Source organism: Mugil cephalus, chromosome 19, assembly GCF_022458985.1.
Source record: "Mugil cephalus isolate CIBA_MC_2020 chromosome 19, CIBA_Mcephalus_1.1, whole genome shotgun sequence".
Lineage (NCBI taxonomy): Eukaryota > Metazoa > Chordata > Actinopteri > Mugiliformes > Mugilidae > Mugil > Mugil cephalus.
This window is the reverse complement of record NC_061788.1, coordinates 3,410,108-3,426,245: the sequence shown is the minus strand read 5'-3', so window position 1 is coordinate 3,426,245 and position 16,138 is coordinate 3,410,108. Positions and strand designations below refer to the sequence as shown.

Sequence of the window (16,138 nt, the reverse complement as noted above, 5' to 3'; positions counted from 1 at the left end):
GCAAAACTAAGTCAAACCAAAACGTCTGGATTCGCTAAAGTGCAGGTTTCTCGTGTGTCACACTGTGTGGTACAGAGTGTCAGGTGAGTTGTGAGGGCCACGGAGTTTCGTAGAGTGTGTTGGGGGGGGGGGGGGGGGGGGGGGGGGGGGGGGGGGGGTTATAGTCGACAGGGGGCGTGGCCCTCAAACGACAACCTGTCCTCACCACGTCCAACGAGAACCACGACAGAAAAGAGGCTGTGATTTGAGATGGAACCGGCACCTCAGTGTTCACCAGGGGGGCGATGTCCGCTCTCGGGCCGAGTCCGGGGGGGTTGGTGGTGGTGGGGGGGGGTAACGGGGTACAGAGCTCCGTCAGATCACAGCTGAAAAGAGTTTTAATTGTTCCACGGCGGGGGCTGCGTTCAGTTTCTCAGCCCGATCGGAGAGAGACGGACGGACGACAGGATGGAGGAGAGAGGGAGGAGGGAGGGGGGGTCGGTCAAGAAGGAGGGGGGGGGCGCAGGCTCTTGCACTTCATCTCGTCCAAGTTCTTCCAGTACTTGTAGTTCTCCGACAGGTGTTCCATCAGACCGGGTAGGCTGGCAAAGGCTGGGAAAGGAAAGAACACGAATAACGAACTGAATAAAGGCAAAACTGTTGGTTGATTAGACATTTTTCATATATATATATTTAATTTTCTCCCATAAATTTGAATTTCTTTAAATGCACATAAACGTGAATCCAACGTATTTTAGTAAAGGGATCACTCAGTGATACAGGACCTGTCTCTACAGCCCAGACATGTCAATCTAAGCCTCCTGTACACAGCAGGCCCCGCCCCCATCACTGCTGAGCCAATCACGAGGCAGCATATTACACTCAGACTCAGGAGCTAGCAGCTAGCAGAAGAGACGCTAAGTTGCACGGCCACGCTACTGTTGCACATGTTTGAAATAAGAAAATGCATTTTTGAACCTGTGGATTAGCTTCATATTGAATGTAATATCCACCTTTAAATAATATTAAACAGTAAATTAAGAACGGCTTCGTTTGTAAGATAAATTATAATTAAAGTTGAAGTATTTTTTTTTGCACAGAAAGAAGATTGATGCCTCCTTACACTCACGTTAAATCATCTTGAAGAGGACTATGACTAGAGACGATAACTTATAAAAAAATAAAAGTAAAAGTTCTGCAGGACCCTGAAGATAAACACAAACTCCTGGAGTCAAATGTAAAGCGACTGCACACCTGCCACCAATCACTTCCTGTTCTCCTTCCACATGATCTGCTAGGACAGGACAGGACAGGGGGAGGGGAGGGTGGTGCTTAGCTCATGTACAGAGGCTAATGTGAAGTGCACGCTCTGCGATGTCGCTCCCACATTAAAAGTCTGCCGGGGTCGAAAGGTCCTCGTTCCTTTTCTTTCTCTCACACTCGTCCAGCCTCCAGCCTGCAGAGCGTGTTCCCAGCGTACGACCTGCATCGGCCCGCGTTGTTTACATCCTCGCTTCCTGCTTCCCGATGATCTCTGGAAGTGACGGCGCCCCCCCCCCCACCCACCCAGCCTCCGCCACGACCCGGCCCCGACCCCAACGAATCCAGAGCGGCTGTGGTTTGTGTCTAAGTGAAGTTTCTGCTCGACCGCTCGTCCCTCCCAAAAAATGGAGTGATCGTTTCCTCCTCCTCCTCCTCCTCCTCCTCCTCCTCGCTACTATTTTCCCAACTCCCACCCCCCCCTCCTCCCCTGACGCCCTCGCAATTTCTCCTCCGTCCCACTGGCATTTGGAATCTTTCCGTGACATCAGAGCAGTGTTGACAGTAAACAAGTTCCCTCTCGGGGAGACGGCGCTAATAGGGGGGGAATTCAGTGGGAATGGGGAAAAGAAGAAGAAGAAGAAGGAGAAGAAGAAGAAGAAGCGTGCTATCCACTTTCCCTGATTCCTCCTCTTCATCCCCGTTTTCCTGTAATTTCCTATCTGCCAAGAAAAACGAGATGAAATCACGGTAGAAACGCAGATGCTACTGTACGAGTTCTCCTCTCGGTTCCTGTTTGTTTCACAGCTCGCTCTGCTGTTGAACAGGCGTCGTTCCAAAGGTCAGACCGGTTCACTTTCTACTTAATTGGAAACACACAAAGGTTCCCTCTTGGTTCCCGTCCCCACACAAAGTTCATTAGTGCCCTCAGACTAAATATGGCTCTTGTTGTTAGTGGCCCACGCGGAGCTTTGGCCCAAACTGAAATAACTGGATATAAATATATATATATATGTACGTTGGAGACGTTCAGGGTCTTCAAGACCTTCCAGTTTCCTCTGGTACAGTTGGTTCATCCTACAGCGAGATAATGACCCGAAACTTTAGTCCAAGCTAAACCAGAACTACCTCAGGATGAAAACTAGATGGGAAGCTTGAAAACATGGAGCGGACACTGGTTCTGTCTCTAGACTTTAACCCTGAAAGCAAAGCTCCAGCTACAAGAGACACACATTTCTGGGACGTTCTGCAACAAACTTGGGAATAAAAATACTTGATTTTATAAAGAAAGAAAGTCACAACCATCTCACCAGAGATGGTGACTTTGTCAGAGTAAAATGAGACATTAAAATGCACATACTTCAATAAAAAAAAGAAAGAAATACACCTGTTCATACTGAATACCAGTGTTTTTTTGGTGTATTTAATTACACAGCGTTCTGAACGTTGCGCCGTGAGACACGGTTTCAGACAGGACCATTTTAAATGTAGCGCATCTAAACACACATGATGTCAGTGTGAGACGTGGTCCGTTTGATTGACATGTCCCCCCGACTAAAGATGTCCCTCATTTTAGGATTTTATGAATGAGAAAAAAAAAATGTTGCGCGCAGACTATAGTTATTACGGTAGCCTGTCGTGCTGCTGTTGATGTTACAGTTTAAATATGTTTAAATATGAATAAATACGTCAAAATAAATGAAAACTGAATTGTCCCTGTTTCTTCATTTCATCTTGATAACGTTTTTTTGCTGTGCTAACACATGGGGCCGTGCAAACCTGTTTTACTACTAGTGTGGGATTATTCTACAATATTTATATCATCCTTGTTGTGAACACGTGATCATGCGTGAAGCAAAATAAATAAATACTGTGACATCGTCAGAATCTTGAAAAACACCGTGATACACGGTCAGTGTCGTTCACTTCTCCTGTGAGTGGTCGTAATGTTGTGGCTGATCGGTGTGATTGCTCTCACCATCCCAGGCGTCGAACATGTCGGTGATGAAGTAGTCTATGAAGGAGATCTGAGACTTGGGAACGCTGCACGTGTTCCTGTCGAACACCGGCATCACCACCGGCAGCCCCTGCCTCTTCTCCTCGTCCGTCTGCAGGGAAACACAACAACGGCAAGTTCGACACATAATTACTCCGGGTAGAAGGAGAGAGGCCGTAAATAAATGCAATAAATCACGCGGAGGGAAAAGCGAGTGTAACGTCGTTGCACCTGCGCGAAGTATTCCTCGGAGATGCGTCCGGCCCACTCGATGCACAGCTCCAGCGGCCTGCAGGGGTTTGCCACATCTGCACACTTGATCAGCATCCTCTTTATGAGCAGCCGGTTCTCCGGGGAGTTCCTGATGTTGGCCTGGCCCTCGCAGTCGCTGTTCACGCTCTGGTGGAAGAGACGCGTGAGCATCCGGACGCACAGGAGTAAAAATAAAACGCTCACTCTTCCCTTTTTGGTGACATTTGATGAAGCTCAGTAAAGAAGATCTGATCTTTGTGTGCACGTGTTTTCCCATGTTGTGTTTTTAATTTTAGTTTTACTATCGTTCTCCAATGATCTCTTGTCCTTCCTCATCATGGTTGTGCATGTTTCCTTCGTCTCAAAAACAACTAAACAGGGATTCATGTGTGATATAATAAGAAACACCTCTGGTTAATTTATTAATAATAATAATAATAATAATAATAATAATAATAATAATAATAATAATAATTATGATGAGTTCTTTGATTCCACTCAGGTCTTATGTTGGAGTGACTGTGAGCAAAGTGGTTCACTTTCCAAATTCATTAATATCTACTTGGTTACACTGATCAGCCATAACATTATGACCGCCTTCCTAATATTGCATATCGTGATCATTAATGATCAGAGAATGGACGTGGACCTTCTGTGGGTCCTGTGGGTTGAGGGGAGGGTCCTCTGTGTCCACAGACACTTGATGAGTTTGGGATCTAGTGAATTTGGAGGCCGGGTCAACACCTTGTCCTGTTCTTCATGTCTTTTTGAGCTGTTCCTAAAGCGTTTTTGTTACTTTTGTTGTTTTGCTGCCATTAAGGAGTGTCATTGTTATGGGGTGGGGGGGGTGGGGGGTCTGGTCTGGTCTGGTCTGGTCTAGGTGGGTGCTACATGTCAAAGTAACATTTTATGAATGAATGTCAGGTCCAAAAGTTGCCCAGCAGAACATTAAATTGTCACAAGGTTTAAATATAATTTACTTCTCCAATAAGTGGTCATAATGTTGTGGCGGATCTGTTTATATATTCAGGAGTTTTCTAATTAACTAAATTAAACCAGAAGCCTCTGAGCTCTATGCATTCATGCAGTTTGGGAGCTTTTAAGCAGCTTTTCGTTAAATAAAGTTCTTTAAACTCACACTCATGCTGGTCTCCTCGATGGCGGCCATCGGTTTGTTGATGCTGTTGACGAACTTGCTGACGTGCTCAAAGTGTCTGGTCATCTCCGTGGCCAGCACCATGTCGATGATGGCCTGGCGCAGCGTTCGGAACTGATTCCTGCCGGCAGCAGAACAACATGAGTGAGTTTACACACAGTCAGCGCCCTACCCTCCCACGGATGCACCGCCGCCGTCACCGCCGCCGCCGCTGACCTGTCGATGTTCTTGAAGATGTTGCTCTTGGTGTCGCGCACGGTGAGCTGGAAGGCGAGGGCGGCGTGGTGGCTCTCCAGCACGGCCGTGTCGTTGTAGAGGATGGCCAGCTCGCTGCCCGCGTTGCACAGGAAGGAGTTGGTCCGGCCGGGGTGGTCCACGTCGTGAACGGTCGCCGCTATCAGCGCCGCCACCTCGTCCAGCTGGTCCAGACTGCTCTGAAGGAGGCAGCGGAGACAAGGGGGGGGGGGCGTCAGTACTGCAGGGCCGTGCAAAGCAGCCAGTACTGGTATTTATATTCTTTAATTATCCATTATAATAATTATGGATGTATATGTAGTATTGGTTGAGGTAAATCGTCAAAATTGTTGGTTGATTAGACACTTTTCATATATATTTGTTTTAATTGTCTCCCATAAATTTGAATTTATTTAAATACACATTAACATGAATGCAACATATTTTAGTAAAGGGATAAATGGAGGCAGAGGATGTTAGCGCCAAAACCTACTGTTGCACATGTTTGAAATAAAATATAAATATTTGTACCAGTGTATTACTTGAATAGCTTAATACTGGATGCAAAATGATGATAATAATAATGTACAAATTTTCTGTGAATAAATATTTAAATATGCAAATGAGTTATCGTCTTTGCATACATTTCCATAACAGAAATAAATCTGAATAATGACTAAAGTGAGGTTCAAAATTGTTGTTTCACTTTGTTAACGTATTAGATTTCCAGGTACTTACAGAGAGGATATCACTCCATAAATCACAAAATATCCATCAATGTCCAAAAAAACTACTTTTAAAATCAGTTTTTAGAAGTAAAATGTTATAGAAATCAGGCTCTGAATGATACATGAAATGTGCCGTCTGTAAATACCTGTATAATGTAGTGAGGAATAAATCTGGTGATGTTTGAAATAAAAAATGAATATTTGTACCTGTGTAATATTTAAATAGCTTAATACTGGACGCAAAATGATGATAATAATGTAAATCTATAAACAGCACTAGCGCTATATAACACATATAGAAGGTAACATGAGGGAAGCTCCCTTTATATTATTATTTAATTATATTAAACATGCCTTGGTGTGATTCTCTGTTCAGTTTAAATCCATATAAGAGTTAGTACATGAGCATCACTGCATTCTGCAAACCAGGTTTAACTCTTAGTTAGAAAAGTAACAATAAGATGAATTAGCTGAATTATTTTTGGTGCATTAGTGTCAATTATTCAGAATATAACGTGTGTTTTATTGCATTTACGTTGACCTGACTTTACACGCTGTTCTGTAAAACGCGTCGCCCGCCCGTCTTTCCTCGACTGACCTTGACCCTCTCCTTGCGCAGGAAGTAGGCGGTGGCGTGCAGCACGTCGGCCGCGTGCGTGGAGTTGTGGTAGGAGTTGGACGAGTGGTAGCTGGCCTCCATCAGCTGCAGCCAGGAGCGCAGCGTGGCCTCCGAGCAGCTCAGGAACTCGCACACGCCGAAGCTCGTGAAGATCTTCAGGCCGAGGTAAGTCAGCGGTCTGCGGGCGTAAAAAAAAACAGCGCGTAGCGGCTCAGGGTTAAATAACTGAGGTCTTGCCGTCTCTGTTGCCTAGCAACCTCTGTGTTATGCTTGTTATTTAATGGCCGCCTCTGCAAGAAAGCAAAATAAGCATATTTCCAAAAACTGCTAGTAACTTTTGGATTGGAGCGCAGTGCTTTTTTTCTGAAGCCACGTTCCACGTACCTCTTGTGCGTAGCCGCCTCCAGCTCCAGGATGTTGAACTCCCAGCACTCCTCATCATTCAGCATCTCGGCGATGGATGGGGGTACGTCGTTCAGAGTGACCGGGATGGCCAGCTGGCTCTGGCTCATATCTAGCAGGCGGACAGAGGCACGGGGCAAGGTGATTTTTTGACCATAAAGGGGCAAACTGAGCGCTCTCTGCGTGAGGTTCAGACGGATAAATAATGACCCTCCCGTACCAATCTTGGCTGCGTAACCTTCTCTGCACACGTGCGAACGCGCTGGCTGGCTCCGTAAATCAGCCCCTTTGAGATGCCGTGCGATGGGATTGTTTAAAGAAATCGAACGAGCGCTGATGGAGCCGCAGCTCTGAGGCACAAATACAGTTTCGAACGGAGACAATTTCTCAGAAAAACAGGCCCTGGATTTAGATGTTCTCCGCGTTAAGTGCTCTTGCGACTTAAATCAGTATAATGGGGTGCCATAATCAACGCAGATAGAAGAATTTACACTTATGAAAGCCGAAAGAACACTGTGAAGGCTTTTTTATCACCTTAAACCTAATATTTATTCATGAGATTTAATCAAGCCTTGATTAATCCAGACAGGTCTGGAGTTCTGTAATCTCTAGGAGGAAGGACACGGGCTCAAAAGCCTCACCTGTTCTAACCTCCAAGTCACATTTGTTTTCTTTGTGTTCTTTGAGATGTGAAGACATGTTAGAAAGCTGCTCATCCATCCATCTTTCACATGGTTATCAGGAGCCAAAATTATCTTACTGAACGGATTCTCAAAGGTTTACACCACCTGTCTCAATCTGATTGAAAATCTAATCAGATTACTCTGTTCTGTTCTGATTGAGATGGCTGAAACATTTTTTATTCTGATTATTAGGGAAATACTTCAATTAAACAAGGCCATGGATGTGACTTACTTTTGCAGAAAACATATTCATTCCCAGAGAGTCTCCGGAGTCCATCCTGTAGAAAACAAAAACAGCTATTTAATTTATTTATTTAGTTTTCTGGGACAGACTTCCTTAAAAGGAAACTTTCCTTTAAAGATCTGGACATGTATATTATATATATATATTATTCTACGTCCATTCGTATGAGATTATTTTACCTGAGAACCTCTTGTAATTTGTAATAATTGCACATAATTCTGTGGTTTGTCAATTAAATAATAAGAATTTTGTTTGTTTTTCTGCCTCTTGCCACAAGAACTGTGTGTTATAAATCAAAGTTTGGACAGATGTTAGTGTGAAAACTGACACATTCACCCATTTAAAATCATAAAGTCAGGCATTACAGGGATCGATGCAGTGTCATTACATTGTTTAAAAATATAAATATATATTTTAGTATTAATACAAATTTGCAAAGTAAGTAGAGCTGTAAAAGAGGTGTAGAGGTATTTTAACATGATTAAGCCTCTGGTAATAATAAAAAACAATGTTTGTCATGACATGAACGTATTATGTTTTAAATCCATCTACATTTGTTCAAAATACGAGTAATTTTGATCTTTTTCATTAACAATCTATATGTAAGTGGCTCAACAACACGACACCACACAATTTGCTCGTTGTATTTACTCTGCTCCATCTGTGGCCTGATGTAATGAACTCTGGATAAATCCCACCAACTAACCAGCTCCACAAAAGAAAAAACTGGAAAAAGTGTGAGACTGGATTTTAAGGTAAGAATTAAGTTAATGTTAGTTGGTTAATCACTGCAGTGTTTTGGTTTTATATTGTTGTAGAAATGAGTTAGTAAAACACCTGGAGACTATTTTTGCAAGTGACTTCAAAAGACTTGTAACTAATGTAAGCAAGTTGTTTTAAAATACTTGATTCAAATTTAATTTCAAGATAACGTTTGCAAATTACTCTAATTTCAAGTAAGCACAGATGTTTTTTCCTCTACGTAACGTTAGCCTACGGAGCTAACGCCGGTTAGCCGTTAGATAACACCAGTTAGCCGTTAACCATAGATACATAGCCGTTAACTAACACCGGTTAGCCGTTAGCTAACACCATTTAGCCGTTAACCATAGATACATAGCCGTTAACTAACGCCGGTTAGCCGTTAGCTAATACCGTTAGTAACGTCGTTTAGCTGTAAGTCGGCCATGCACTCATAAAAATACGATGATTCAACTACTTAAATAAAATAAGGCAACTTTTTGCATCATTTTATCCCGTAGTAGCTCAAAGAAGAGTAGTCTTTGTTGGTACATCATTAAGGTCCGGATCATGGACTATTCAACGCGAGCGACGCATGTAATACAACCCGTCACCGTGGGAGGCGCTAACGCATGTAATGAACATATTAACCACTTTGTTATACAACAGAAGAAGACTGTTGACTATGAACTTGGCTAATTCTGTAAGTAAAGTCAACTTACTTTTACAAGTTGACTTTACTTGTGAGCAAAGTCAACTTGTAAAAGTAAGCTGACATCATCAGCAAGCGTAAATTGAAATTGTCTGAACTGACTTGTACCAACAAAGACTACTCTTGTTTGATCAACGGGATAAAATGATGCAAAAAGCAGATGGAGCACTGTATTTTTATTGGTGTATAAAATGTCGTAGCAGAGACATTATAACCATGGGTAGTAGATTAGAGTTTATTTACAGATGTACTGTAGGTAATTTCCAAATCACATGACGTCCTCAGGTAAAACCAGTCCTGGGGCTACGACCATGGGGCTGCATTTATTTATTTATAACACTTCCCACTAGTTCCCACTGAAGACGTACGTGAAACAGCCAGACACGGACGTTTTTCTGTGGGAATTCAGATGTGGATTTATGCGCGTTTGATGCTCTGATAAGCATTTAAAGTGTTTCAGGAAACATGAGTCAAGCGTATTTAGTAATTTTGGGCAACACTGTGGATTTACAGCGCGGAGATTTCTATCTGACAGCTTTGTTCGTTTTGGAATTAATCCGCGGGCGTAAGCACGTTACCTCTGCAATGTGAAAACCTGCTTTCTGGATAGACACATCTGTGTGCAGTGTGTCAATCGCTGGGCTTATTCAACAAATTAAAAGGAGGTATAACGAGTATAAAGCAGGTAGTAAGTGTGCTGACTGCCTCTTACATTCATGAGCCCCCCAACCAGGTCGTTGGTGTGGGGGTCATCTTCTTTGGAGGCGAGCTGAGGGGAGTAGAGCTCAGTGGTCCTCAGGATCTCCAGCACACGGTCCAAAGCCTCGGCCACCGTCACCGGACTGCTCTCCTGGGCCGCGTTGATGATGTTTATCACCTGGGGACGAGGAAAAATTAAAAGTCCCTGAAGAACTGGCTGCAGAACACACAGAACAAACGCACAAAGAGCCCTCTGCAGCGTACGCCGCACAACACAGCCACGCTTTGTTCGCGGATGTGTCATGGAGATGCGCATGTGATGCTGTGGAAATCTCGTCTGGGGGCAGAACAGCCAAATAAAGCTACTTTTCCGAACGCATAAGAGCATCACAGGACCTGCAGCAGGAGGCAGCGCGGGACAATGCGACATAGTGTGCGCTGTATACGACCGGGCCGCAGGTTCAGGCCCGGGTTAGGGCTGCAGCCGGGACCTTCCCATCATCAGAGCGGGGTCTCAGCTTGGAACAATTAATCATTTAAAAGCGGAATGCGTGAATATAAACAGTAAAAATTCCCCCTCATAACGACAACGTCAGCCGTGAATAGTGAAACCAAACAATGACTTCAAATGCGCGTCCGTTTACAGCGACGTAATCGCTGCCGCTAACAACCACAATCGCTGCCTCGTGGTTCTTTTTCCCCAAACCGAGGAGCCAAGTCTCAGTTTGCATGCGTCTCTGCCTGAACTCTGAAATTTAATCTTCGGTATTCTGAACGTAAAACGTCAAAATTTAACTCTATTAGATATTTGTGTAATTTGTGTGAATTAATTCTTCACTTAACACCAAAACAGAGTGAGGTTGTTGAGAGTTTTTGTGACAATTTACTGAAATTTACAATCTTGATTTGTTTTTTTACACCTTTTGTAGATCTTGACTGTAACAACTGCTCAAAGTGCATCATAGTGTCTTTATATACATTATATACATGGTTCCTATGCAAGAAAATTAGATTTTTATACATTTCCAGGTCTGGAAAAGTATGGAAAATGCAAACTAGTGTATGGAAAAATATTTATGTTTCCACAACTGTTACCGCTGTTCAATATTCTAAAACATAAAATTATGAATGTCTGAAAGAATAAATGGATTGATCTGTTTTTTAAGGCGCTTGGCAGCACAGCTAAAATGTTTCTGTGAAACACAGTAGATCAGATGGATGGTCAACTACAATAAAAAACACTGAATTTATCTGGGTTTGGGTTGAACTTGAGCTACATTACCTAGCTTTAGTTTTCTGGAAATTATTTTGTGAAATAATGGCATATACACTCAGATTAATGAAAACTAATGATTAATTCCATAATTTATTTACATGATACCATCAACTTTATTTATCTATTTCTTTACTGAGAAGTCTGGGCCTTGAAAAAGGCTCTGATCACTGAGGATGGTGGAGAACTTTCACCCCTAGAGGATGTGGCCCCACATTCAAATGTATAGGAGAAAAAAGTATTTATAGAAACTCGTATTTAATTAATTAGTCGCTTCTACCGAAAAATAGGACTTCACTCGGAGAATCGTGTTGTTAACAAATCCTAGGTTCAGGTGAGCAACAATGCCTACGGATGTTCCAGATTTTGGACTAAACATCTTGAAGAAAACTTACAAAAATCCAGTTTTGTCTTAGCTTTTCTTTCTAGATGCACCTTGACCTGTATGACTGAGAATCTCCCCAGACTTACAGGACCACTTATTACGGTCTTTCACTGCAAATGGACAAATGGACTGTTCGTAATGGTTCACGAAACCCAGCGTCCCGCTTGTTAATTGAGCCCAAAGGGGTGAAGACTGAGTGTAAGTTGGCTAAAGTTGGCTACGCGCTGAAAGCGGCGTACCTTGGTGATGGGAGCCTCGATGGTCATGGAGTGGATCCTGGCTACGGACGAATATCTTCGGTTCTGTAAACTGGGAGCTGTAGTTAAGGGGAACAGAGAGGGAGAGATCGGATGATAAACCATGACTTTAACGGACATTACAACCTTCGTAGCTGTTAGAATCAATCAAACTTTATCAAGATAGATAAGATAAATCAATATGATACATACAATGGTCCAGAACAGTTCAAAAACTTTATTTATACACATATGGATTTGAACACCAGTGGTTCCACAGTCTGGACGAGAACCTGGCGGCTCTGCAGGGTTCTCCAGTGTCGCTATAAGGCACTGACTCGACTTGACTCACACTTTCCCATCATGAAACCTTCAGTAAAAGCCTCACACCATGTTTGTGCGTCATACATCATACGTTAATGTCTGCAATGTCCCTATGATCAGATAAGTCGTGTGCAGTGATGCTGGTAGTGTATTAATTACACTTCTAACAGTAACTGATTAAAGTTTATTAAGTAATATGTTATACAGTTTTTTTTAATATTATTTGCTTCGTCTTTGGTGAGTGAATATAAAAGAACATGAGGAGGGGAGAGATGCCTGTTTTCTAGCTGGAAATACCGCCACTATTTTGAGTTTGTGTTCGCTAAAGACAACAACATCAAGGTCTGAGACTTCTCTCTCATTCTGGATGAAGGTTTCAGGTCACATGTTTGTGTGTAAGGTGATCTGATGTTTACATGTACGTCTGCTTTTAATCGGAACGGCCGTCTAATCAGCAGCACTTGCTTTTGGTTTTACAGGTTAATTATTAAAGCAATGGCTTCATTTGGAAAGTCTGTGGGGTCGTAGCCTCTTCTGCTATTGTGTTAGTTTTATAGTAGCTGGTCCTCAAGGTTTAACAGTGGTTCTGAATTCAGTCTATCCCGACTTCTAATTCTTCTGCCGTCTAAGCGTGTGATAACGTCCACTTCTTTCACAGTTGTTATTAAAAACAAACTCTCAGGAAACGTCATTCAAACGTCACTGCGTGTTCACGTCAAGACGGAGCCTGACTTCATTCAGATCCATTCGGTTTGGGCCTGTTTATTCCCACTGAGATGTTCCTGTGGAGCATTTTCATTGGGTTTGGGCTTCTGAACCAAATGTAATCAGAATATTTGGTTCCATGTAAACCCGGCTATTGAATTTAAAGAAACGTATGGAGTCGTAGCGCGGCACAGTGAAGCTAACAGAGCAAGTTCCACCAGGTGGAAGCTGGACTTTGGTGCAAAACCAAAAAAAAAGTTGGAGTTGGGGAGTTGTTGTAGAGGAAACGCTGTTTTTTTTGTCAGGAAATAATTTTAAGGTAAAGCTGTTAAAATGCAATGAGTATTGGTAATATAATGTCATCATATTTATGGACCGTGCATCATTGTCCTCTCTACTTCTATCATAATGTTACTTTTCTTTGAATTATATTTAATGTCAAAGTCTGAGTCACACCGACAGCATGTCCTTAATAAATGTTGAAGTCCGGCTCATGTGGAGACACCAGGTGACTGATTATCAATCAAAGGGAAAGAAAATATGAATCAAAAGAAGGAAAAACAGATGAGATGCTGGATGTCAGAAAACGGTTTGACACTAGAAGAGAGAAGGAGGCAAACAGGAGGAGGAGCCGCCTCGGTGGAGGCACCTGAAAATAGCAGCAGCTGCGTCAAAGTCAGTCGAGGAGGAGGAGGAGGAGGAGGAGGAGGTTCGCATGTCATCAGCGTCTCTCTTTAGGATCTCTTTAGTTCAAGTACCTCACTCTGACTCACCCTCTGATTCCAATCACCCTCCTCATCACCTCCATCCCATTATTCCTCCTTTGTGTTTCTGCATTTACTTTGTTCTTCTTGCATCTATCTACCTCCCTATTGTTTTCTACACACTCTGCATTTAGTAAAAAGGAATAATGCATTTTGAAGAGTCTTACCGTCACTGCTGCGGGAGCTGACTGATCTGGCATCGACTGAATCTTTCCTTCTGTCCCGGTGACGTAGAGAATGACACTCTGTGGAGGAAGGAGGGAAGCGATGGAGGTTAAATACACCGCAGGCGCCTTTTTCTTTTTACAATCATCTCAATTATATCTGAAACCCACAAAAAACATTTTTTAAAAAGTGTTATTTTTTTTAATTCTGGTAATAGTTAGTTTTCTTCCTTTTCAAAAATCAGTGCATTATGTAGATGGTTTTGTTTTTGCAAAATAAATAAATAAATAAGTAGATGCTTCACATTGAGCCTAGAAATATACGTTTTATAGAAATGGAACAAAATACACCGATAGAAAAATACATGGAGGATGGAAGAGGATTAGAGCCAAAAAAAAAATAGAGGTAGATTTTTTTTCATCATGCACTTTGAGAAAAAAGTTGAAATTTCAAGAAACAAGTTGAAAGTAGAAAGCAGTACCGTATGGTGCCGCTGGTACTCCGCAGAAGAGTATTGGTGCTTAATTAATAATTAATATTAAGAATTTAAAAGTGTATTGTGATTATTTTTTCAGTTATATCACTATATATTACTGTTGCTATTTATATTGCTTTATCAGCATTATTATTATTTCATTATTAATTAAGCTCCAATACTCTTCTGCAGAGTATCAGCAGAACCATATCCATGTATACATGTGTACGGTACTGCCGGTTTAAACGTGTACTTTCAAATTAATTCTTGAAATTTCAGGAAAAAAAAAATTCTTAAAGTGCACGATGAAAAAAAATAATCTACCTTCTCTAATTTTTTTTTCTCATCTGTGGCCCTAATACTCTTTGATAGTTGAGGAACTAAAATGAAGAGTAAAAATAAATATACAGTATATTTTGATGTTTTTATAACATAGAACATCTAATTATATCTTATTATATTAAAGAGATATTTGTTGGGGGGGATTTTTCCTTCTAACCTTTTAAATCCCCCTTGAGACAAATTTCTGATCTCATTCTGGCTCATACACAAGGATAAACACTCATATTTTTTGTCATATATTTTAATATTGAATTGTTACCTGACTGAGAATGTTCCCCGCTGCATCTGTCCTCCTTGTTGAACTTGTGGACCTGACACACAGAGACCAGGACATGGTTAACGGCGTAATCAGCCTAGTTTCCTGCTCATTGAAGGCGACACGCTGGCAGGATTACCTCCGTTCATTAAAGACTTTCATATTCTTTGTTATATTCGGAAAAAAAGGAGCCGTTGAACTCTTTTCTTTTTCCATAACCTGCACAAGTCTCCAGCTACGCATGGAAGTATTTAAAGACTCTGAAAACAAGCTGTCACCAAACCGCCAAAAATATCAGACCGATATTTTGTTCAGTACTTTAACCACGTAGAAACCACAACGTGTACCCACATCTGGCTATTACAAAGCCATTAGATGACAACGTGTAGAGAGAACTTCCTACGCTCAGGAGAGCGGCACAAGTTCAGTGTTCATGAATGAGCCTAAACCAGGCTAGATTATGTTCACTCCACATCTATTATATCTGAAAAAACAAATTTAATTTTCACCTCTTAATGAAATCTGACAATATGATTGGGATTGTGGCACCGGTGAGTAGTTTACTGGAAGGTTTCACACTCTAAATTTCTCTTTTTCAACAAACTTCCTTGATTTTAATTTATTTTTAATTTAATTTAAACTATTTTACACCCATTTATTTATTTATTTTATTAGGTTTATGAACAATGTGCCCATAAACAGTGTCAAAGTCATGAATAAGATGGCGTGCATCATATTTATCAGCTAATTTCCATCTGTAGTTCGAAAATAAAAACACAAAACAACATCCAACACAAACCCACAGGAAGTACAGAGATGCCTACGACACCACGCTACAAACATTGCACAAAAACACACAAGCACTATACACAAAATACAATTGTTTCTCATATTAGTGAAATTAATCCAAATTTTTGTGGTTATATTTCCTTTAAATCACATATTAAAAATAGAATTTAATTTAATTTATGCATTAATTATGAATATATACATATGTATGTATGTACAGCAAGTTTATATCCATTGTTAAATGGACAAATAAAATGAAGGAATATACTTTAAAACAGCTGCACAAACTCCTAATGATTAAATATCTGCATTCATTAGTGCCACTAAAGAGTCTAAACTACAGTTTGCATAGGCCGACATACTTTTGCATCTCGAAAAGTCAAATAAATCACTTTTATTACTTTTTTTAGTTTGTTTCAAATGAGCAACATTTACAAAAAAACAATAATAATAAAAAGGTTGATTATGAGCATTTTCCTAGAGGTGACAGTTTGTACAGTACATCCTGTTTGTCACACTGAGGATATGTAGAGCCGCTAATCTGGTTTACAGGAGATTTTCCTCACCCAGTGACTCACTGCACCTTTTTACTTCCTGCTGACAGTGCAGCGTACGTGTTTACGTAACGATCGGCGCGTACGTCTGAACACACTAATTCACTTTGTGTACACAACGTTAGGACGGGGTCATTCTGAGACGGATAAATCACATTAATCCCT

The 16,138-nt window shown here is 41.4% G+C and overlaps 1 protein-coding gene across 3 annotated transcripts in view; it reads right to left on the bottom strand.

Annotated features, from left to right (window-relative positions):
* Positions 1–156: 156 nt before the first annotated feature.
* pde8b (phosphodiesterase 8B) overlaps positions 157–16,138 on the bottom strand; it is a 54,459-nt gene continuing 38,477 nt past the window's right edge. For all 3 annotated transcript variants that reach the window (XM_047570776.1, XM_047570775.1, XM_047570777.1), the window contains exons 11-22: positions 14,634–14,685; positions 13,560–13,637; positions 11,603–11,679; positions 9,719–9,883; positions 7,542–7,587; positions 6,609–6,738; positions 6,204–6,402; positions 4,860–5,077; positions 4,626–4,764; positions 3,467–3,634; positions 3,218–3,347; positions 157–591 (exon numbers count right to left, since the gene is read on the bottom strand). In XM_047570776.1, the coding sequence (XP_047426732.1) occupies positions 482–591; positions 3,218–3,347; positions 3,467–3,634; positions 4,626–4,764; positions 4,860–5,077; positions 6,204–6,402; positions 6,609–6,738; positions 7,542–7,587; positions 9,719–9,883; positions 11,603–11,679; positions 13,560–13,637; positions 14,634–14,685 (1,512 nt within the window). In that variant the 3' untranslated portion in view covers positions 157–481. The remainder of the gene's footprint in view (positions 592–3,217; positions 3,348–3,466; positions 3,635–4,625; positions 4,765–4,859; positions 5,078–6,203; positions 6,403–6,608; positions 6,739–7,541; positions 7,588–9,718; positions 9,884–11,602; positions 11,680–13,559; positions 13,638–14,633; positions 14,686–16,138) is intronic.